The 25,853-nt window shown below is 34.0% G+C and overlaps 1 protein-coding gene across 1 annotated transcript in view; it reads left to right on the forward strand.

The window, feature by feature from the left end:
• Positions 1-1,084: 1,084 nt before the first annotated feature.
• Positions 1,085-25,853, forward strand: part of LOC129758758 (PDZ and LIM domain protein 3) — a 180,198-nt gene continuing 155,429 nt past the window's right edge. Inside the window, exon 1 of the mRNA XM_055756366.1 lies at positions 1,085-1,347. Within this exon, the coding sequence (XP_055612341.1) occupies positions 1,231-1,347 (117 nt within the window). The 5' untranslated portion in view covers positions 1,085-1,230. The remainder of the gene's footprint in view (positions 1,348-25,853) is intronic.

A 25,853-nucleotide genomic window follows, 5' to 3' on the forward strand; every position in this document is an offset into this window, starting at 1 on the left:
CAGCTGCAGCTTTCATTTCAAAGTTGTTGGTTCTGAAGTATGATGAGGTTTGATTTAAAACAATGCTCTCTAAAATCTCAATTTTAATAAATTTTTACAAATTACATTTATTTCCGGAAGGTGTAGCAAAGCACAACGGGTCAGCTAGTCTCTTATAAATAGCGGAAATGTTAACCAGCAGCATCACCACATGTCGGCGTGCGCTGCTGATGACGCCCTAGATCTGAAGTGCAAATATTTGCTTTGGAAGTTTCACAGAGCGTCGTCGTCGCCATATCTATATCTATGGCTCCCAACGAAAATAGTAGGTAGGATACCTACGTTATTTCCATTAAGAAAATTTTCACCAAAAAACCATACCCGTCATCATCATCGGTCGTCAGTCGTCATCAGAACTATGCGTACGCGATTGTACGTCGCGACGCCAAGTCTTGCTGCGTAGGAGGACAGCGCCGTCGAAAGATCCCTCTCATTTTGCTATTTTGTAAACGGCGGCGTTGAACTCGGAGTAATCAACAACCTGGCGACGACTCTGCCTGACTGACTGTATAGAACGCTAACCGGTCTCTGATTTATTTAAAGCTATTTTCTCTTTCAGAAGATATTAAAACCACCACCATTGACCGCCCTAGTTATTTACTCGTTGAGGTTTTTCCTCCGACAGATTATTATTTTGCTTGGGGATGAGAAAAGCATCTCATATTGTTGGTGATGGTGGAAAAACGATAGATAAAAAAATAGAAAAACATAAAACAACCAAACCAGGCGTCCCCCCATGAATTCACTACTGTAACTTGGGTCCGTTTCTATGATGTGAATGATATCCCCTCGACAGCGTGCGGTATCTGAGTTGAACTTGACTTTTGGGGTACGATTTCGATCGGGAGTGGCGTAGCGCAGTGTCATTGCGAACCCCACGCGGGAAAGTTAAGGTTTCGTAACACGTTACATCGAAAAAAGTGGGAAAAATCCCATCAAAACTCGTCGGGAGTTCAATACCTCTTCGCATCGGTGGGTGACAACCTTTCGACATTTTTCCACCACAGTTCAAGTTCAAATACGGTTTTCCCGACATTTTTTGTAGGTTTAACGGCTCTACCTGTTGAGTGTTTTTCGTAGCTGAAGGTGCCAACCAAGTGTGTATTTCAGTGTTGTTTGGAGGAAAGCCAACGGTCGACTGAGTTGGTCAAATTTATCTAGAGATCCCATCAGCAGTAAAGCAACGACATCATGGAGTGTGAGCAGCAGCAGCTACCTGCCTTCGAGCGGCCACCCTTTTGGAGAATCCCGAAGGCGAAAACGTTCGAGATTCCATTCATGAAGAAGCGCGTCTCATTCAGCAACCAGGTGAGTGACAAATCGGGAGGGTTTTCTTCTTTTTTCTCGACTGTCGGAACAGGTGTTGAAGTTAAAAATAATAGCAGACAAAATTCTTACCCTCTATTCAGCTGTTCGGTGTATCACAAATTTCACACCGCTTAAAAATATGGCAGATGAAATTTATTACGTATTTAACACCCAAGACGGAGTTAAGAATCGAACTCATGCCATCAATGAACCAGCGGTTACCAGCTTACCATTTAATAGTGGTTCATTTAGTTAACAAAAAAAATTAAACGTAGATGGCGTGACGTGACTTTTACCTTCTTATGACGATTTTATTCTTAACAAAATAGTCAAGCATTTTCAAAGAAGAGTAGTAATGAAACTTGATAGATAAATGGAAACCAGCGCATTCTCAGTAAAAAAAAATACAATTCAACCAAATTTAATAAAAATTGAATTATAGACTTCATAACTTCAAAAAACGTTTGATGGAAGGCGTTTCAGAGTCTCCTTTGATCCTTTCAAGTTCTGTATAGAGTACATTCTCGTGAAATCACTATTGTTTCATTAATTGTTTACCTACGGAATTTATGATAATTATTGACAGCAATCTCAAAGTTTAAAATACAAAATTATCAAAAATGTGTACTAAACATCCTGTCGCACAAAACAAACGTTCGTTTTCAGCGTACCTTTATTTACGCTTCCTTTAAATTTATTTTAATAATTTCCAGTTCGTTAGAATCAGTTTGATCTGATAAGAAACCATTGCAAAGAAGTTATAGATCGATGTCGTACGGGAAATGACAACAAACTATTGTTTTTTTAGGTTAATGAAGGTGTTTTGTAAAAAAAATACATAAAATTCGTTGCTCCAATAAAATATAAATCGGCTTTCAAATCACCGTAAGGCCGAAACAAATTTGTTGGCACTTGGAATTGAAACATCACGAGTGGAGGGATGATTAAAAAATAATGCAAAACATAAATAACAATAATAGAATAAATTGAACAAAACCTTATATTCAGCAAAACAGCATACAATCTGCATTGAATAGAATCGAGAAATCGAGTTTTTCTACATATATTATATATTAGATATATTAGTTATCAAGTTTTTCAAAAAAAATGTTTTATCTTCATTTATTTCCTCTTTTTGGTTACCGTAATCCGGGGTAATAATGATCACTTTTTTCAATCTATTTCGATTATTTTTTCTGTTAAAGGGAATGTGGCATGTTTTATATTTAAAAAACCAGTACTGGACTCCTATGGACGTAAAACATGGATGCAGAAATTTATTAGACTACTCTAAATTTGATTTCAAAATCGTTTTCGTCTCTGTTCAGAATTTGATGCTTCGGGGTGACATTGATCAGTCTCTATTAAGACGATTGTAACGAGTTTTCTTGATCATAAAGGATACAACACACCTTCATCATATTTACATGTGCTAGTTCATCAATTTAACCTTGATTTTTAACGTTTTATTTTAAAAATATTTATAATTGAAAAAATTACTGCCTACATTTAGGGGCAAAAATTATATTAATAGCTAAATAGTTTGAGCTTCAAAATACAAATGAAATTTTACCTTCACACATTCCCCTAGGCCCCCTCACTATATCAATTTTCATTTTTCCTTCAAAGTTAACGATTTGATAGGGTTCCTATCAATTTATCCAATACGGTCCTACTATTGGAAAATGTCCTTATTTACTAAATTTCAAACATTTATCATTGAATGACTATAAAATAGCAATATATATTTCATATACAAAGTAAAAAATGTTGTTCTTTCACATAAAAAACTGTTTGCTTCTAAATGCTTTTTGGAATCATCAGGAGAGCTGTTTGTTTGCGAGCCTAGGCAAACATAGATTTATTAAGATTTTGAAATTTGATTTTTACCAGCAGAAAAAAGACCAAATATATACCAAATTTTGGCTATTTGATACTCTTTTAATAGGCTTTCAAACGAAGAAAACAGTTTTCAAAAATTCAAACTATAGACTGAGTTATTGGTGATAATGTGGGAAAGTTTATCGTTGGTCAAATTTATCCCGGTGATCGGTTACCCCCTTTTACGATATTCGGAAATATCTAAGGGGACAGAAGCGACAAAAGCAGAATTTTAGATTTTCTATGGCTTAAAATAACACTTTAAAAATTAGAAAGTTCTCTTGAGTTTCAATAAAAGAAAACACAATTGGCCAATCGAAAACTCTTGACTCTTCATTTAAAGATTTTTTTCTTGAAAAAAATCACATTATTGGGCAAAATGTAATTTTGAGGGGGATAATATATCAGCTATTGAGGAACTTATTCTTACGCTTGTTTGAAGGTGTTATTTGGATAAGTGGAACTTCTTTCCGATCAAATTCTGACGAAATCAACGCTTTGAAATTATTCTTGGGATAAAATTAAAGAAATGGACGCTTTGTTTTTGATTCGACATAGCATTTTTGTTTTAGTAAACTACTATTTTTTATATAAAGTGTCAATTATGTTAATTTTTTGTGAAAGTTGTTAAAGATTAAATCACTTGTTGGAATCACTGAAAATTTTATTAATTTTCTTCCATGGATACAAAAGTTATCTCCGAATGAAAATTTTACACTTTTATCGAACACTTTTTGAAGAATCATTTTGACTTATTTTTAAACTTGTCGTTTAGAACATTCTAGCTGGAAGGGAAGTGTGAGGCTTAAGCGCACCAAAAAAAATGAAATATATGCTCTTATTTTTCATCTTTAATTTGCCACAAAATGGCCGATTATGCTCAAAACCGGAGACCTGCGATTTTCAAAATTCAATGTTTTCGGGTTGTTATTACGACCTACGGCCATTAAATAACAGGGTTTTAAAGAAAACAAACAGATAATATATTTTTAATGGTTTTACCCGTAACGTTTGTTGAAAAAAGGTACACGTTTGGAAAAGTAAACGGCATTATAAGTAGGACTTAGATAGAACTTCCATTTTCCTCTCACCTTCATTCACGGTTTCTCTAACGGATTCGTTCCTACCTACCTACCTAAGGGTCCAGCGCCGATTGACCCGCGCATAGGGCTGAGATAAAAGTTCTCCACTGCTGGCGATCTGAAGCCAGCGGCTTCACTTGCTGCCAACCAAGGTTCTAGTCAACTGTGCGGATTTCAGCGGCTAGACTTCGCCGCCACGAGCTTTTGGGCCTGCCTCTTCTTCGATGCCCATCTGGATTCCAGTCAAGCGCCTCTCTGCAAATCTCGTTTTTATCTCTTCACAGCGTTCGGAAAACATAAATACTGTCAAAACGATCAAAAGTAATTAAAGCACATTTTGGAACTAATGTTAAAAACTACGAAACTAATAATGCATTACGTTGAAAACATGAAACATTACTTAAAAATTCAAAAATGGATTTTGTTAATCAATTTACAAAAAATTAAAAATAAAATCGAACCAAGAAAGTATTTTCTGGGGGTCACAAAATAATTTGAAAATCATTGAAACACAGTACTGCAGTTGCATTTGATAAATTACAGATTACAATTTTAATTATAGTTAAATACCTCAAATACTCTAAAATATAAAAATACTAAATATGACTGTGGTTAAAAAAATGCTAGCAAAATAAAAAAAAATAATTTTTCAACTTTTTGCGGAATTTAAAACTGGATCTTCAAATTGTTACAAGTTAGAATTGAAAAATATTTTTTTCATCAGTTTTTATCGACAGACTTTAAAGCGTATTTTAAGCTAATAAAGTGAATAAATCCAGCAAATTCCGGTCATTTTTCAATGAAATCCAGGGACCCGGGCCGGGTCGGTTTATTCCGAAATTTTGCATGAAATATCCGGGCAAACATGGATTAAACCGGGCTATCTGGCAACCTTAATCTAACCAATAAAATTGGTATTTTTTTCCATATTTCTCCAATTAACTGCAAGTTTTTTTCATTAAGAGGCTTATCTGTATTACTTTAAAAGTGTTACGATAACATGATATTATAACATAAAAAACGACAATATTTCCACCGGGAAACATATTCACTGTTTAAACGATTAAACATTCGAGAACACTCTTGAAATGCTTCATGCCTCATCTAGTAATTCCTATCAAACGCTTATTTGACGCATCGCTTGACAAAGCTATATTTCCGTCGTTGTGGAAGAATGCTTTTATGTTCCCGGTTTACAAAAAAGGCGAAAGAAGGGATATTCATAACTACAGAGGAATATCGGCTTTGTGTGCTGTAGCTAAATTGTTCGAACTCGTTATCTTCGACCCAATTTTCTCGTTTTGCAAGCAATATATTTGTAATGATCAACATGGATTTATGCCCAAGCGCTCTACGACTACGAACTTATTGACATTCACATCATTCGTGCAAAACAGTTTTGCTGCCGGTTCTCAAGTCGATGCAATTTATACTGATTTGTCGGCCGCTTTTGACAAAGTGAACCACGAAATAGCTATTGCGAAGCTGGAGAGGCTGGGAATTTGCGGGTCCTTATTAGATTGGTTTCGCAGTTACCTCATTGGACGCAAATTCTCTGTAAGATCTGGTAACTCATGTTCCAAACAATTCTCTGCCACATCAGGCGTGCCTCAAGGCAGCCATCTAGGCCCAGTAGTGTTCCTGATTTACTTCAATGACGTGCTTTTACTACTTGACGGTCCAAAACTCGCCTATGCAGATGATCTGAAGCTTTTCTACACTATAAAATGTTCTGGAGATACTGTACTTTTACAGCGACAGTTTGACAATTTTGCCAAATGGTGCGATGACAACTGCCTGCCATTAAACCGCAAAAAATGCTCGGTCATCACCTTTTCCCGTAAACGGCTTCCTGTAACTGCTGATTATTTCCTTGGAAACCAGATAATTGCTCGAGCAAAACAAGTAAATGATTTAGGTGTAATTCTTGACCAACAGTTGGACTTTAAGTCGCACACTAATTATGTAATCGACAAAGCATCGAGAAGTTTGGGATTTATCTTTCGCGTGACTAAAGACTTCAAAGACATTTACTGCCTGAAAAGTCTCTATTGTAGCCTTGTCCGCTCAACTTTGGAGTATGCATCTGCTGTATGGAGTCCCTATTATCAGAATGGTGCTGATCGAATCGAGGCCATCCAAAGACGCTTTATACGTTACGCTTTGAGACGCTTGAATTGGCAAGATCCGTTCCGCCTTCCACGATACGAGAATCGTTGCTACCTCATATCTTTGGACACGCTCCAAGCCCGGCGAGCTACCATTCGAGCGTTATTTGTCTCCGATCTTCTGGCTTCGAATATAGACTGCCCCATGCTGCTGGAAACTATCAACTTGTGCGTACGACCTCCAGGACTAAGAAATCGGAACCTTCAGCTTCACATTCCTCTTCGCCAGAACAACTATGGAGCCAATAGTGCCCTGATCGGTATTACAAGGATATTCAACCGTTTTTCAGAGCTCTTCGACTTTGATACCTCCAGGAATACGTTTAAAAGAAGAATTCTAGCGATGTTAAGAACTGTGTAGTCTGTAGTTTATACTTTTTTGTTAATTTATATTAATGTTACTTTTAAGTCTAATCATTAGGATCAATACGTGATCCGTTGATATAAACCCAATAAATAAATAAATAAATAAATACATTATACCTAGCTAGGTTAAGATTTCCAGTGCCAGACGGGACTTTACTCAAATTTTGTATTAAATATCCTGGTAAACCCGCATAAAAACGGGCAATCTGGAAAGCTTAAGCTAGAATGCTTCCGTTGCAAGATGTTGCAAATTTGCAACAAAAAATAAAAGACCATTATATCATAGAAAAACCCAAAAAAAAGTCCTCAATTTGTATTCATTATGTAAATTGCTTTACTGAGAAAGCGAAAATATTATTTTCCAGTTTTCCAAAACATTTTATAATTTTCAGATTCAAGATGGTCTTACTTACACGTTTATACAGAGAAGGTTAATTGAACGTTATATTGAAGTTATAAACTTTATTACCATAAAAAATTGACAATTTAGCTTAATGTAAAATTTGTAACAGCTTCAATTGTTTTTTTTTTTGCAAATTTGTTACTTTTTGAAACGATGGATTGATTGAACCATGAATAAAAGAATTGGAAACATTCCTTTCCAGTTAGAAAAATTCAGGTACTGGTTGTTAAATAACCTCAAATAACTTTTTTCAAGAAAAAGTGTTTAGAAAACATTTATTAACTTAATTGAAAACCAATATGTTTATCAAATTGTTTTATCAACAGTAATAGAAGAATCAATCGATTGTTTCCTGTTTGAGCGAATCGTTATGGAAAAAAAATTAATGAAAGTTCTGTTTAGTACATAAACACCGAGCAAAATAACGAAAATTTAAATGATTTGTAACGTTTACCAAGGAAAATAAGCATTTTGAACATTTCTTGAAGATTTATAGTTCTATCCAATAAAATAATCCGTAAATAAACATTGAACGGCATTCTAGGAATAGAAAAAAAAACTATGATAGATTTTGTATATCTTTTGTATAATTGTTATCTGTGCTATTTTTCACCTGAGCTTCCAATTCGAGTGAGTTTCCTTTCTTTGCCTTTCTTTTATTAAGAAAAAAAAACCAAAATCAACCCTCTAGTGCCCAAACCGCCTTTAGACAAGGTCAACTAAAAACGACATAAAACCACATTTGACAAGCATTTTAGCTAAGGGAAGCTTAAAAACATGAGGAAACTGGAAATTGATAAAAAATTATGAATTTGGTAGCCTGCGAAATTCTCGGTTGATGAGTTTTTAGATCTTTAAAACATATTGGCAGTAAGGTCAAAGCGTTACTATCATTCCGGATTGATTTTTTGAGAGAAAAAAAAATCCTTAGTTAGGAAGAAGAGGTGAAATATAAACCTTGTCTAAAGGTGGGGTTGGGAAAGTACGAAAACAAATCCATAAATATGCACACAATTTACTTTTCATATAAGTTGAAATATCTTAGTTATTTGTGGAACAATTTGAACAAAAACTAAATAAATATACAGCTATAAGTCAGTGTTAATATGTTTCAAAATTTAGGAAAAATGTTTGAAGTTTGTAAAAACTACAACCAAAAAAGTACTGAAAGTCAAATTCCTTAGCCCCTGTGGTTATGCAATTTTTGAAATAAAAATAAAAAAAAATTTCATCTGTCAAGTTTTTCGGAGAACAAAAATTGTTTATAATCATAAAACTAAGCGTCTGTGAATTTCACAGCGAAAATGGGTTCTAGAGGGTTAAAGAAGTGCAAGATATTTATCACTCCATATTTCAGACTGAAAGCATGTTAACACATTGAGGACCACGAAGAAATCGACGCCGAAGAACAGCAATATTCTGCATTTTTTATCTCAGACTGTGAATCAAATTCTTCAAATTTAGTTCCTTTCAGTTACTGAAAGGGTTGTATTTAATTTTGCTGAATATAATTTTGTAGAATAATTAAAGAAAAATTTAAATTAAAAAACCAACACATTTTCGAACTTGAATTCAAGGAACCAGTTTAGCTAAACAAAAATCATGTATTTACAGAACAGAAAAATGTAGAAAAATGTTTATCAAGATTTCATACAACAAGCTCTTAGATACCTTTGGTCTTTATAATTTGCTCTTTAAACCTCGTGAAGGAGGGACTTCTAGAACTCTTAAGCCCTTTTACCATAAATAAAAAAAAACAATCCTAAATTAAACCTCATATGAAAATTACTAAGGCCTGTAAACAGTCATTTTTCTGTCATGAAAATTTCAATAATATGAATATTTATCTTTTTTAATTCAAAACCATGTGATATTGTTTTTCTAAGGAAAGTTTTTTGTGATATGAGATACATTTTTCGTGGAACTTTAAAAGTGTGATATGGATTTTTCTTTATTTTAGATAATGATTTAGTGCTCGCTTCATTTTTAAAAAAATAACAGTTTTCGCTAAGGACAAGAATACCAAATGCATGGTACTTGTTCCGAATTAAATTGAAAACAAAACCCCAGGGTCAGTTTTTTAAATCAAATAGACCTACTTACTACTACTTACACTTTTTTATGTTTTGAATATTATTATATTTTATATGCATCTCATTTACAAGTTTAAACTTTTAGGTAAACAACTTTTTTATTTAAACTAAGTGAGAACACTACAAGTAAGAAGTTTCTATGCATTTTGACAACTTCTGTATCAGGAAACTTAGATAAAGACATATAAAATTGGAAAAACAAATCATGTTTCGAATTCATGTTGAAACTGCGGTATGGTGCAGTGCTGTTAAATTGATTCAATTAGAAACTTATAATTTTTTTTTAATGGGATTTTAAACCAGCTGATTTATTCATCCCCACTTATAGAGATGTTTTACCCAGAAACCAAATATGTCTATAGTTCACACCATCGAATCAATCGATAAATTGGATCAATCATCTGTTCTGCACTCGAATCTCCAAGAATAAACCAGATTGCGAAGAATATTTTTAGCTCATCCTAATTCACTACTATCCTTGGCAAAGGAACAACTATAGCTGTCAAAATGTCACGTGATTTTTCAAGTGTTCAGTTACAAGCCGATACTTAATTTAAAAATTGCCATTGGTGCTTTGATCAAAGCACTAATCTATCAGTTCCTTTTTATCAGTTTAAAATTTAATAATCTTGAATTCCATTGGAAAATGACAGCTTTTACCAACTAGAAAAAAAAATCCAGTTAGATGTGGTTTCCCACAATTGAGCATGATAAAGGAAATTCTATGTAGTTCTAGGGAAAATCCAGTTGGAGAATACGAACAAACTGTATCAAGCGACAAGTAGCGCCGCAATGTATGCAATAAAATGTAACCGTTTGTCGCTATAGAAAGGATAAGCGTTTCTGTTCGCTTTTCCAGTGGTCCAAAAAAAGTTATACTGCTCGAATTTACCCAAAGGGGTGAATTGCGAGAAAGGGTTGAATATTTTCTATCCTTCGCGCCCTTCACGTGAACGATTTTTTTTTTGGGAGGGGAAACCCTCCGAATTTTATGTACTGAAGTTTTACGAAAAAAATTTATCTAAAAATTTTGGATTTTTCTATAACAATCTTGATTCCGATTTTTATTGTTGAGTTTTTAAATTTCAATTTGTGGCATTGAATAATGCGGATGATAATTAATATTTTAAGTCGTTTTCTGTAGAAAAAAATTACTACAATGAAAAAATTTTTGACTATTACGTGTCACTGAAACTGCAACCATTAAAATAAATCAACCTGTGATAAACAAAACCTGTAATTTTAAATTGTTTTCCTTGAAAGTTAACGAAGATTCATTTATTATTACAGCAAATGTCCTGTAAAAAAGTTTTACACTGAATATTAAATGTCACGAAATTTGTGTTTCGAACTGTAAAATTACGGTAAATGTTCTGCTCCTTTTTGTTACAGGACATTTTCGTAATTTTACAGGAAATAATTTTTGCTGTGTATTTTGAACTTGATCATTTAAAAACTCACAGTGTTCATGAACACTCCTAAATGCAATTTGAGAGAGAGAAGTAAGCGATAGAAAAAAATGGTTATTTTAAAATTGATATATTTTACCTTAATTTAAAAAAAATCTACGTTGACGAGCGAACAAACCTCAAAACAAAGTAAAATATCTCGATAACACCCCGAGGGGAGAAAATTTCCTATACCTGTCGCACTCCTTTCATTGCCAACACGTGACTGACGGCAAGGGTTTGCGCTTTATTACTATTGACTCATCGAGACGAACAAAATAAAAAGGAAAAAAACGGTCACGAGCCCCTTGGACGGAAGAACCTTCTTCAAACCCGTAAGAAAAGATACAAGAACCCTTCGTAAGAGTAAGGGTTGTCAAATGCAGTACCCTCCCGATAATTCGATTACCATAATAGAAAAGGACACCCCAAAATCTCCTACTTTAAAAAATATTCTTGGAGAGAAGAAAAAGAACCAGTTCGTTTCACTCGATTTTATTCAAAGACAGAAACGATGTTCCCATCGAAATCGAACTTGTTTTTGTAAGCAATTTTCTTTGTCCCAATTTGCTACCTACACCATTATTTCCGTAGTAATATTCCGGAACCGGTCACTTTCAGTCAGCTGATGGACATCGAAACAGGAATCCGGTGGAATTTGACCTTACAGGTTAATCTACCGAATTCCGGTTAAATTTTTTTTTTCGCTCCTTATTCCGGAATACCATGTTGGGACAATTTTTCCGGATCTGAGAATCAATATCTGGGACGGTTCCCAGTGCCAGTTGTTTAAAACTTTTTTCGCCGGTTTTGGTTCTTTGAGAGTTGATTTTTGACAATTTTCATTTTCTTGGGTAAATACTTTCGGTTTCTTAAAACCAACCGCTACCTGACCGATACAGGTTTCATGGGTGCAGTTGATGGCTCTTCCCAGACGTTCGTCGTTTAGCCTAATGCGTTGGGGAAACTGAAATTTTCTCAATTAAATTCCACTTCTAAAGGCGGCAAACAGGAAATTGAACGAAATGAAGATTTTCCGTTTCGAGCACCAACGAAGAGGAATAGTTGAAGTACCTGCTGGGATACCTACTTGATAATTTTCAAAGTGGGAAAGAAATTGATTGTCTAGCTAGCGAATGATTCCAAACGGAAATTTTGTTGGTTGAGAAATAAACATCTTAATCACAGCGCAACCCAAGCATCGAATTGTTCGGCAATGATCAAATAATTTTTTTAAAAGTTTTTTACAAAATTCAATCACAACAATTGTAGTTCACAAAATTATAAACTCATTAGCTGAGTAAATTGAAAAATAACATTTTTGAAGTGGAAGTTCCTATAAGCGCACAAAATATCGAAATCAATGATTACAAAACCAAAAACTGATAATGATTATGAATGGTTGGAGATCCTGTTATCATAATAGTGTCAAATGTTTGGTGAGGCATTGAATCAATTTGATGATCCAAAGTTTTTGAGACTTTTTGTTCTAGCCGACTTAAATGAATTTGTGAATTTACCAACTCAAAAAAAAAAAAAAATTAAAATTTTGATTTTCACTTTTAAAAACGAAACGTAAAGAAGCCGAAAAACCGAAACTTGGGTTATTGTTTTTCGGCTTCAACAAATTTAAGCTTATTTAAGCTTTTTATGGGAAATTTAAAACCTGCGCTGCAGGCAAAAATTGATCCTAGGCCTAGTACAAGATCCCATATTGATTTTGGGCCAGATCGAATCATGGGAAGGGGTCGCCCAACGAGGCTGAAGTTTGTATGAGATTTTGATACATTTAGTTCGGGACCAACATGAAAAACCAGTTTTTCATCAATAACATTTTCAACATTTTCTTAAAGCCTAAGCTATGACAAATATTTCATTCGGAGGATACATTTTTATTACAGTTAGGATAAAAAAGTAATTAGGCTTCAAAAATGGGCTAACTTATTAAAGGGTGGTATTCATCACTGTTAAAGAGGCGCCAATACATTTAATCGACTGCCACGACTGGAACTCTCAACTTAAAATACATGCCATTACGTCAAATACTGATACATTTCAGCTATTTTTGATGCTTTAGATTGCCAAATCTTTAGATTTTTCAAATATTATATTAATATTATATTATTATTCAAATATCAATTTTCTCGCTTCACAGAAATTCACAGAAGCTTAGTTTTATGATTTTGAACAACTTATCATCAGTTTCAAGCATTTTCAATATATTTTTACGAAGATGTTACCAGAGTAACTAAAATTTTGCTTAAAACATAAATAGGCGCATCAAGCCCGCCAGGTTTGAGGTTCAGCAATTAAGACAACTTTTATAATAAAATCGTTTTCTCGAAAACTGAAGGAGATTTCAATATACTCCATTTTATAGAAACAGGTATCTGCTCATGTTTAAATCGTTTTTATACTAAGGTTGCCAGATTGTCCGATATTATCCGGGTTTGCCCAAATATTTAATACAGAATAACGGAACAGTCCGGCCCGGCCCGGTTGCCCAAATTTCATTGAAAGAAAACCCTGCTTTATTCATTTTATTTGGCAAATCAAACAAAAAGCAAATTAAATTGTAAACATTTTTAATTTATGCCCCCAACATAATTTTTTTAGCAAGTTTTATAAAAATAATCATGAAACGTTTTTTGAAAGCCTTAAATATAATTTAAAATCTGTAGATTAAAATTTTTTTGTTCAAATTTTGTTCAGTAATTTCCGGGTTTTGACTTGATTTGCCTGGGTTTTTGATCGTTAATTTTGAAATCAAATGCCCGGATTATACCAGGTTTTTATATGGAATTGCCCGGATTTGTCCGGACCGGGTACGCGTTGAAAAAATTCTGGCAACCTTATTTTATACACATACTAGCTGACTTACGGCGTTCGTAAAATGATTTTTTTGGGTGATGTCAAATCACTTTCCAATGCGTTTACAGACTATGTTTATTTTTTACGAACGCCAGCATCGATAAAAAATCACTTTGATAGAAAAAATGCATATTATTTACTGAAACTTGGACTCACATAGATTTGTTTTTCAAGATCTCAAACTTTACTCTGTTTTAAAATCTTCATCAATGAATTATCAATTAATTAGCATTTGAAAACATAAACTCACTAATGATGCCAAAATGAATATTTTACTGGTATGTAATTTCCACCTTCTCCCTTGTCCAAGTGAGAAGGGCTCACGAACTGCCAAAACGAACTAGGTCGATTTGGGTTCATTTATGAACTTCTCAAACCCTTGGGTCTAAAAAGTTTCGTTTTGGTTCAAAATTCGTCGGTGATTTTTGCAGAATTTTTAAGATACGTTTACATGAGAAGATAAATGGTTTTTTTCAACGAAGTTTTTCAGTGGAAGATTTCCTTTAAAGAATTAATAAATAAGCAGGCTCGGTTCAAAAGGAGAAACATACATGATGTTGATTTTTTAGTACAAAATATTCAATTTTTCCATACAAACCTAAAAATTCAAATTTGCTCATGTAAACGTTACTTGGAAATTCTGCAAAAAATCATGGATGAGTTTTGAACAAAAACTCATCTATGATTGAACAAGTTGTGCGAAAAAAATTATGAGAGCCCCTTGTCTCTTCCTTTATCTCCAACGTACGGATGGAGGGACTCAAATAATCATATAACAACTTCTTGTATCACACGCTCTTTCATGCCAAATTTGGTTCCCTTTGCTTGATTAGTTCTCGAAAGATGGAAAAATATTTACGAAAACCCTTTCCTTTCATTATTTATCTCTCCACAGTAACGAGGGAGTGGTACCACATATCAATAAAATCTTTTTTCGTACTCAAAAACCCTTACCATGCCAAATTTGGTTTCATATGTTCTCGAATTACGCAATATAAAATTACATGGGAGACCCACTGTGAGGACTGAAGTGAGGAATTCGTATCTTTCCAATGGAAGAATGGAGGGGTCTCAAATGATCATGGAGAGATTAATTGGATTCAAATGCCCTCTCTTGCAAAATTTGTTGTATAATTTTTTAATTATGTAAAACATTGTGACGGACCACCTCCTTTTTCCTATCTTCCCATTGCACAGAGTGGTGCAGAACATCAATCTAGCTGTACTAAATAAATCGCGCCCAGGGATGAAGAGATAGACATTTTGTGTCTTGGGCGACATTGTTCAGCTTAATAACGAGTATATTTCGGTATAAATTGTTTTGCCAAGGGGTCCACCGATAGCGAGATAAAAATGCTAGCTTATGTATTATTCAAATGAGGGTCGAAGACATCAATGGTTATCTGATCAGAATACATAAATTTGTCGAATATTTCAAAGGCCTATTATATCACCCACGGGAGTTAAAATAAAAGTAAAAATAATACCTTTAAAAAAGTGTTTTTTTTTTTAATCTAAAACGTTGTAGATTGGACAAAACGGCTCTCCGTCTTGGGAACAAAGTTAGAACAAACTAAGATCTACGATTGCTTCATACAGAAGAAGAAGTTGCTGAAGATCTGTAGAAAACATTTAGTGTATTCATCGAAAAGCGAATATTATCGCAAAACCACCATTTGTGTGGTTATTTTTGATGATAACTGGAATCATTTCCATCTGGAATTAGCGTGAAAATCGGTGGTACTTTCAAAGTATTGTATGGTTGAAATAACATTTTTTTGTATTAAAATGTACCTATTTTGCTCAATGAAGAAAAGCTGATAACATTTAATGTATTGAATATGTGTTCTAAGTTTTTTTTATATTTTAAATCAATAAATCAAATTTAAATTCTGCACCACTGTGCACTAAATGGAAAGATGCGTACCAAAGATTCATAGCAAAATTTATTGTACCCAAAAACCCTCCGATAAAAAATTTACAGAGATACAGTAATTCTACGAAAATCGGACTTTTTGGACTTTTGCCATTCAAACTGCGATATCTCAGAAACTACGCAACGCTTTTTATTGAAATTTTGCAGAGTAATTGTTGAAATATAAAGTAAACATGTCTGAATTTTTAAAAAAGTTCTATCGAACCTTTAAATGCGATTTCTAAAGAATTTTGGACGATTTATGAGAACGATATCTTTTCCATCCACAAATCAGTCAAATAATGTCTGAAAGAAGGAATGAAGAAAAGAAAAAATCAATTAATGATTTATTTGTGTTTTGAAATCAGAATCTCACAAAATTGTTTAAGGTTTATGATTGAAACAGATTTACTGGTTGTTTAACATGAAATATAATTTTCCTATGGAAACATTCGTCCAAAATTCTATAGAAATCGCATTTTAAGGTTCATGCTTGAAATATTGTACATCGCATAACTTTTGATCTCATCAATAGAATTTTCCAAAAACTTCAGACATATTAACTTTATACTTCAACAATTATTCTGCAAAATTTCAAAAAAAGCATTGCGTAGTTTCTGCGATATTGCAGTTTGAATGGTAAAAGTCCAAAAAGTTTAGATTTTCGTAGAATTACTGTATCTCTGGCCACACAATCTTTAGAAGGCTCAAATTTTGTGATATGATAGTGTGATAGTTGATCTATCTTACGCAGAAAATTTGACCAAAAAATATCATCAGAGAAAAATGTTATGGATGTTCAAAGTCAAAATGACAGAGCGCCAGCTTCCAATTTCTATACAATTATGAACGGTACTGTAAGTTAAATGTCCTTTTATCATACAACACCTTTTTCGACTCAGATGTCCAAAGTATACATATAATGATGGAAGTTTTCTTGAGTTTTCAAATTTTTAAAGCAAATTTGAAATTTATGTGTTATTCCACAAAGGTTTTTACGTGATATCAAATTCGCCGTTTTCATGAAGGACTTGAAATATTTCTCTCATATAACGTGTTAATTTGCGGGAACCGTGGGAAATAACCGTGCTTTTGTCAAAAAACCGTGTAAATAGAAGTCATGTAAGAAAAAATAAGCAAAATCAATCCGCGTTAAACTTTGGCTGATGGTTTACGTTAAGTTTGGCAATACAATTAAACTTTTTAAAAAGAATTTCTTGAATGTCCCGCTTTTTTCGGCTCTGTCCTGCTTTTTTGTCGTTGAATGTCCCGCTTTTTTCTGAAAGTATCTGGCAAGCCTAGCTTAGTCGGTTCTTAAGTTATGCCAACATTTTTTTCCTGTTTGGTTTCCGAGTCTATAGAGAACAGACAGACTGACATTTTTATGTAGGGGAAAGTCGGGTAAGACGGACACCCTAAGGTAGAATCGCTATAGTAATTCAGTTATTGCTTTTCCTATCGCAGTTTTCGTGCAGATGGGCAGTTTTCGGTTGGTTGTTATCGCAATAAAACATTGGAATTACTAAATTTCTTCCATCAAGAATGCTTTGCAATCTAAAACATGCTTTTCGGAATTCCGTGTTTTACAGACGCCTTCTTCACCGGGGATCCTGTTTTTACAGATGTTATGGCCTGTTTGAGATGGTGAGTGCTTTTTGACTGATAATTGCTCTTGCCAAGGTCTTTTGAAGGCATATTAAACCGAAGAAAAATTTCAAAATACCTGTAAAAACTTATGTGTCCGTTTTATCCGACCTTCAGGTGTCCGTCTATTCGCCTAACAATTTTTTTTTTCAACATTTGTTCCTCAATCCTTTGACCGAAATTTGCTAAATTACTCCAGATGGTTAAAGAGAAGCCTAATGAACGCTCCACCTTAGAAAACGGTTGAAGTTCTCGAAAATGTTGCGAGTTATGAACTATTTTCTGAGTCGATCCTTAATGTTTATGTTTGTTTTAAACGAACACAAACACATACAGGATGTCAATGAAACTTGGTGTTTCCCAAGGTTGCCGAAATCAAAGAAAAATCTGTATTATCACAGAATTTTGAGCAAAATTTCGTCACAGAATCTGTGTCACAGAACACAGAATTTTTAAAATTTTCACAGAATTCACAGATTTTCTAAATTTTGTACAGATTTCCAAAATCCGAAATTTTTATGTCACTTTTGACTTTTTATTTTTGGCTATAATTCAAGAAAATATGAAAACAAGGTGATGATTTTTTTTATCAAAACTGAAATATTTTTTCAATATGGTGATGTTTAACATGATTTCTGTAATGAATTTCGTAGAACTAGCGTCACAGAAAACCGTCACAGAATTTTAGGTTCAAATCACAGAATTCGAGAATTTTTTTTGTCAAAAACACAGATTTTTTTTCGGCAACCTTGGTGTTTCCTCGAAGAGATTCCTTTTTCTTAACTCTAAGCGTATACATCTTTCAAGGAAATGATGGCTAGCATCTGACAAATGCTAAAACCACCAACCCACAGAAAGTGTACTATGTATGCCATGGTCGGGATTCGATCTCATACCCGCTGGCTTAGAAGATTTGAAGGCTATCCTCTACGCCACGGGCTGCGGTTTATGTTTGTTTTGTTTACTTTTATGAAATCTTGCTTGATGTAAATAAACAAAGGGTCTCTAAAGTGTTGATACACATAGGCAAACATATTCTGATCATAAGATTTGTGCCAAATATTGTTATTTTTGGAATATTGAAAGTGTCCATTTTAACCGCTGAATCCGTCTTACCCGACTTTCCCCTATATAGATTTTATGTTGATAGAATATTTGATCAAATCAGTATTTGGCTCAATATACGCATATAGTCTGCTTCCTTCATACGTACCAAAGCTTGAACAAAAATACAATAAATCATCTATGCATTGAAAAAATCGTGTTTATACCAATATTGATGAAAATTACTTGAAAAATGATCGAGTTTTGTCATGTTTTTTGTTGGATTTCCAATAATTTCCTCTCCACTTTTTTGCAAACTATCTCATGACATCTAATATTGTATGTGTAACCAAATTTTATCAAAATCCATCGAACATTTTTCGAGTAGTTTCTAATTTTACATTAAGCTTGTATGGGAGCAACCTTTCCCAAAACAGCCCCAATCATCAAATCTTACTAATTTCTTCTATTCGGTGATTCATATACTGCCTGATTTTTGACCAGCATAGAAGAAACCAACAAAAACTTCAGAATTTCCGATTGCAAATAATGTTTCATCAGTTTCACTTCTATGTTACTTTGTTCGTTACACGTTACCTGATCTACTCGACAGTAAAGCATGGAACATGCAAAATCTGGACGCATTAAAAAGGGTCTATCTCGGAACTATGTAAACGAAATAAAAATGTTTTGTACTCAAAATGTAGGGTTTTTATTGCACTATAAAGGAAAATAATTTTGTGAGTGTCCAAAATCTCCAACAGTGCGTCCATATTTTGGATGATCCATGCTTTATGTAACTCGAGATGGAATGCTGTTGATACGAAGTCGTGATTTTCAACTCAAATTCAAATATGATCAGCCCCTATTGTAAGTAACTTTGCTTGTAACTGTATCTGATCTACTTACTCGACAGGAATTTGGATCCATTATCGAATCGTCTTTCATTTTCCGCCATAGATTTTAATAAAGTAAAACAGTATTCCAAATCGTTTTTCTATCGCATTTCTGCAAAAGTTCACTTTTAAACTGGCCAGCATATATCTGCACCAAAGGTTTTCCTCTGAATGTTAACAAAAAAATTGCGTCTTATTGTTTTGATTTTCGCTCTTTCAGATAGTCGATAATACTTTTTACTTTGCAGTATCTACAATCACAATAACATGTTGATTGGTGAGGATTGGAAGTAAAATATCCAAACAAAAGTGTCTACTTCGTACCTAAATCCAAATCAACTGCAGACGTGCGGCGGTCAAACGAAACGTGTGTTAGGTAGGAATACATAAAACCGGCTGATTTGCTCTAAATATAGGGCATCTTGGCACATTTGAATCATGTGTCGGTGGCCGTCCGTCGTTTTGGGGAAAAGGCCATACTGTTCTTGGGTGGATGTGTGCTGTGCACGTTTCCCATTTTCATATGTGTGCCCTACAAATTCGCAGAAATCGTCCGATTGCCATCTGTCTCGCTGAAAATGGTACCCTCTTGGCACCCATTTTCCCCATTGATTCAGAAGAGAGACTTCAAGTGGAAGATGTCTTCATCAGAACGGCTTTGGATTTAACGGTGATGTTTATCGACTGAAATCATTTGAATCATCACGCTCACCGACGGCAGGATGAAAATGAGATGAGCAATCGGTAGGGCATTTTCTTTCACGGATAATTGATGGCTAACGACGATCTCATGACAAAGTGATTGGTCAGCGAACCCTTTTTTAAACTTTCGCTGTCAGGCTGATGACTTTTCTTGTAGAAATAAAAAATTACCTTGTTTTTGACAAGCTCAAGCAACAACATTCCGACGGTGTGTCAGGCAGAACAACGAGCTATCATCGTGGTATCAGCATGTGCAAGTGCAATATCAACGTCAACGAATCTGAAATTGTTCTGTTTTTGTTGATATTTTGTTGTGTTTTGTTTTTTCTCTGAACTTTCCAACGTCAGCCAGTGGAAACAATTTCGATTTGGCTGCTCCAAGGTCTTGTCGTGTACGAGAAATATTTCCCTCAAGTGAATCTGTGCATCTGTCCCGATCATGCCAACGAAGGAGACGACGACTTGAGTGACCTCCAAATGGAAGGAATATAAAATGGATTGTCGGTAAGATTTATGACTTGAATGAAATTCAAGAGACCTTGCATGGTAGTGTGGAAAACATGCCAATAGAGAGATTCTCGACAGCATCTGTTCGATGGGGTTCATCAATTCAAATACAAATAAGTTTCAAGACAATATAGATAACTGGAGCTAGTGCGAGATTCCTTTAATAGATCGAACTATTATATGTCATCGAACGGTTGTACTCCATTTACCCGAAAACCATTGCCCAGAATGAAAAATCCCCAGAATTCCAATCGCCAGAAAGAACCATTCCCCAGAATTTTTTTCCCAGACGAACCATTCCCCAGAAAAATTTTCGCCAGAATGTACCATTTCCCAGAAATTTTTTCACCAGAATGAACCATTTACCAGAAATTTTTTCGCCAGAAGAACCATTTCCCAGAAAATTGAAAACATTTATCCCTACTAGAAATTAATAAAAAAAAAGAAGGAATTGTTACAAAAAAACGGGGTTTCATAACTTAATTCTTTTGCGGCAAAGCCGCAACCAACGAGGATGAAGGAGCTGAGGCGGCACAAAGCCGCCGAAGCTCCCAAATCCGAGGTGGCCGCCGACCCGCCGTCGGAAGCGGCGGCCCCATTACATTGGTCTAGGTCTGCCGGGGCTTCCTAGGTCTGCGTGAAAGCTAGGGGTGATCCCTTAGCCCCGTCCGCCACGCGACAGCGTGAAGGACAAAACGTCTTTTAAGTTCGAACGCGCAGCGTGAGGAGTCGGATACCAAAACTGCTTTTTAAAGGACCATGGTAAGCATTGAATCAATTAAAGTTCCATAAACCATAAACAATGCACAATAGTGGTTCTAAAATAAATTTAGTTGGAAAATTTCAAAGTTGTAGTTTCATTTAAAAAAAATCATTTTGAAAAAAATGAATTTCGAATCATATGAAATTTACAAGAATTCAATAGAAAAAAAAAATATAAAAAAGTACAAGAGGAAAAAATCTGGGATTTGTGCCATTCTGGGAAATGTTCCATTCTGGGGAAAAAAATTCTGGGAAATGGTCCATTCTGGGAAAAAAATTTCTGGTAAATGGTGCATTCTGGGGAATTTTTTTCTGGGAAATGGTTCATTCTGGGGTTTGATTTCGGGTATTTGTCATTCTGGGAAAAATTCATTCTGGGCAATGGTTTTCGGGTAAATGGGATACAATCTCATCGAACTGTTTATAATTTAAGGAGATATTTCAATGTCAAAATACAATTTCGCTATACCAACATGCAATATGCTATACGATAGGTTCAATCATCATTCAGACTTCTCCTTAGAAGATCGGAAATTCGATTTTCAAGCACTTACAGTGATAAACTACAAAGCTAGATGCTGATGAAGATGTTGATGAGCGTTGAAAATGGTAGTTGGTAGCATCATATGATGAAGGGGAATGTAAAAAAAAAGGTATCCAACTAAGTATGCTGGACGTGGATGAATAACTCATACAGATACTTAAATTTTTTCACGTTACTAGTATGAACGGCTAAAATTGGTAACAATTGATTTTTGTTATAGCGTCCAACACAGAAGTTTATTGAAAATTTTTTTGTGCAGAATCTAGAAAAATCCAGGAAAGTCCTAATGGGAGACTCCAAAAACAGCTGGAAATCAATTATTCGACCAAAGTTCATATTTTAAATCGTTTAGGAGTCGTAGAGGATCTAAAAGTGAGCTTAAATTTGATTAAAAGTGAAGATGATTAATTCCCTGATGTTGAGAAATGTACGAGGTTATATCAAGCGCAATCTGAAAATTGCAAGAATAGCTTACGAATAAACGTGACTTACTTCATTTCTGCAAGATAGAAAAGCTACCTTAACAGTGGGCATACAAACATACAACGGTGGTCAAATCGAGCGCAAAATATTCTGACTGCTACTGGGGAGATGTTATGAAAAATTTCTTAATGGACAGCAAAACGAACTCCTTAGCGGGCACCTTTCAGGTTTCAAGTCGAAAATGTTTTGTTGTCCAGTCTAAATGAAATAAGAGCAAGTTCACTGGTGTTGGGAAAAAGTGGTAGAAATTTTGACATTTAGAAAATTTTACCATGCAAAAATGTTTTCAATATCTTGGGGCGTTGTATTTTTTTACAACACTGTTTCTGTTTCATGCGAAAATACAACACGTGTTGTAAAAAAAACTAGAAGGCCACAGATCTTGAAAATGTTTTTGCATGGCAAAAATTTCAAAATGTGCTGTAAGTGTCAAAATTTCTACCACTTTTTTCCAACACCAGTGAACTTGCTCTAAGGAGACAAAATTTGGTTTTGGTTGGATCCGGAATCGTGTCATTACGCGAAAGCTATGGTGGAGTGATAAAAAGTCAAATATGTTGTGTTTTGCCGAAGGAATCTGCTAAATTTGTCATTACTTCGATTGAAACAAAAATTTTGAGTTATTTTGAAGGTCAAGCTTCATTAAGCTTAAAACGTTATCAAAAAAAGCTTTGATTCAGAAAAAGGGTGGTTCAAGGTAAACATTATAAACGGCGCACGTGGGGCCCAAAAACAAAATTCGTAAAACTTCTTCATAGGACACTATCTCAAAAATCACTTAACAGAACATCACAAAAATTAGCACATGTGAACATTATATTACTAAGCAGTTTCGCTGAAAATTTCATCAATTTTTATACATGCATTCAAAAGCTAATCACAAAACAAAGTGTTGTGTTTTTTCGAATACACTCCTTAGACTTGCCTTGGCTAAAAAAAAGCGGTACATTTTGAGAAAAAAGCGCGACACAGTCGAAAAAAGTGGCACATTTTGAAATGTGCTAGAAAAAGTCGTGATACCTATGTACGTTAGAAGGGAAAAAAATTTGTCTTAAATCGACTTTCTGGGACATCTAGGACTTTGAAAATCAAAGGGAAGACCAAAAGAAATCTGGAAAATCGGAATTTGAATGTTTTTGCCAAATGACTTCAAACTTCAAGATCTGGTTCTACCTCGAAAACAATTTTTTGGCAAAAAATTGAGATTCGAGTACATCGAAGTTTTTGAAACCAGCACGGGTTTTCAACATCGAAGATAGTTAAAGGTTTTCAATTCTTTTATGCCAACTATATTTTTTCATAAAAATTTTATGAATTACTCAAAGTTGTTTTAATAACTATAATTTAAAGAAAAAAAAATTGATCAATGATGAAAAAATGATCAGCATTACAAGCAATTTTTTGTGTTGTTCAATCTCAAGATATGCTTGGAGAAAGCTATCAGTTTCATTTCATTTTTAGTATGAATAGTTTGTTTTACTATAAAAGTCGCATAAGTTCTGTTTTAAGACTGAGATAATCTCAAGAGTATTTTAGTGCAAAGTAGAGTCAGTGGGTTATTATTTTAGCAGTCTACAGTAGCAGTACAAATTTTGCCATGCAGCTAAAAAAATATGTTGCCATCGAGAAGCTTGTCGACTCAAGAAATTTTCAAAAACGTTATTTAGAATAAAGAAAATGCCTTTGAAGCTAATGTACTAGTTTTCTCCAGGTTCGAAAATATAATTAGTTTCCACAGAGCAGGAGCGAATGCCAGAGTAGCATGAAGCATTTGGACTGTTGGAAAAACTGTTTTATTATTATTAAAACTCACCGAAAAAAGTCGATAATTTCGAAGAACGGTTCACATAATAAAATGAAGCTTGTCAAAAAAAATAAAAAAATTAAAAATTTTATACCGAATGATTTTTTAAATTACATTCAGTTTTGCATACCTACAACTTAAAAGGAATATCTTGGCCCATAAAGTTTATCCTCCAAAGCTGTTCGCAAAATATCCGTTTCGGGAAAATTTGACCTGCAATATTTTGACGTTCCCTTAGCCGCAAATGTTATCCGATTTTGATGCTATTATTGTGTAGGTAATTAATTCAAGTTTCTTAATAATGAAAAATTAAGCATATATATTTCACCAAGTTTTCTGTAGTTGGTTTCGAATGAAAACAAAATCACAAATAAAACAATTTTATTTTAAAATTAATCATATTTTCTGACAGCATTGCTGTATTTAAGTGTTTTTTTTATCTTTGGAATTGCAAAGAGTAAATCTATCCGACGAAGTATAAATATGTTGAGGTCCGATGAAAATTTTAACTGCTACTCCGGTTGTTCCGGTATAAAAAATCTTACTTAAAGAAAATGACATCCAATTTAAGCTTTGCTTTGCTGTATCTCATTTCTCAATAAACAGATAATTTAAAATCAAGTTTTTTTTTCGTTAATCTGAATATCATTTTCATAGAACATACTTGGTCTCTCAAAAATCTCAGTCCTTCATTATATTGGAATGAAGATTAGGATGAACTGAATGTGCATTTCGGGTCATATTGACCCTAACAGTTTTGGAAGGTTAGTGAATGAATATTTGCCATGAGTTCGTCAAATGACACCTATTTTAAAATTTTTGAAGAATGGAAGAAACAAGTAGGTTTCATTTCAAATTCAATCAAGTAGAATCTCCTGATGAGTACAAATGAGATGAGGTGCATTCTTGAAAAATTTATATTTCATACAAAATTAAATCTCGTGGGGTTTTGTGATATGTGAAGACGAAAAAACAATTTTAAGCCAGGGATGAGCAAACCGCGCCCGGTGGTTTGTGCGGCCCGCGAATTTTTTTTTAATTAAATTTATTTTTCCACTTTTTCCTACAATATTTAGATAGTCTATTACCTTAAATTACTAGATCATACCAACTGAAAACAATAATGTCAGTTTTTTTAACATACACTTCATTTGGTCATTTATGCATTTTTCCCCCACTCATTCGGACTTTTATTTTTTTTAGCAATTTTCAAGCGTTTTATGTGTTTTTTTACACGCAAAATAGCAAAAATACTATCAGAAGACTACGGATGAGCAGAGGCACTTCTAACTCCATTGGCCTGAGTTATTGGGCTCTTTAGACTTTATTTAAGACAATATAGAATAATAAATATGCTCAGCAGGATATTTTTTGAAAAATTTGAATTTTGAAAAAAAAACCCTAGTTTCGTAGACTCAAATACTGGAAAAAAAATCATGACTATTAACAGCTATGACTTTCCTCATTTTGGTAGGCGATTTTAGTGAGCGATTTTAAGTTTCTCTTCTAAACGATTCAGCATCCAAAGTTGCCACAATAATTATTGAGATCTTGACAAAAACAATATTGATTATTATTTATTTGAATAAAAAAATCTGTTACGGTTTCTGTGATACTATTTTTTTTTAAAAATAATCGAAAAGTCATACCAAAAATCGACAAATCGAGTAATTTTACTTGGTAAATAACAATTCACAGTACGAATTTCATGAGATTTTCATTAATCAGCGTTAAAATCTGTAAAAAAAAAAACTTTTCAGGAATCCACAATGTCAACAGCAACATCGTCCTAAAATCTCAACGATCTTATACAGAGTTTCAAACCAAAAAAAAAAACATTTTATTCGTCGTCTTTTAAATCAAGGCTTTGAGAGCAAATTTGAAATAAATAAA

The sequence above is a fragment of the Uranotaenia lowii genome, chromosome 3, assembly GCF_029784155.1.
Source record: "Uranotaenia lowii strain MFRU-FL chromosome 3, ASM2978415v1, whole genome shotgun sequence".
NCBI lineage: Eukaryota > Metazoa > Arthropoda > Insecta > Diptera > Culicidae > Uranotaenia > Uranotaenia lowii.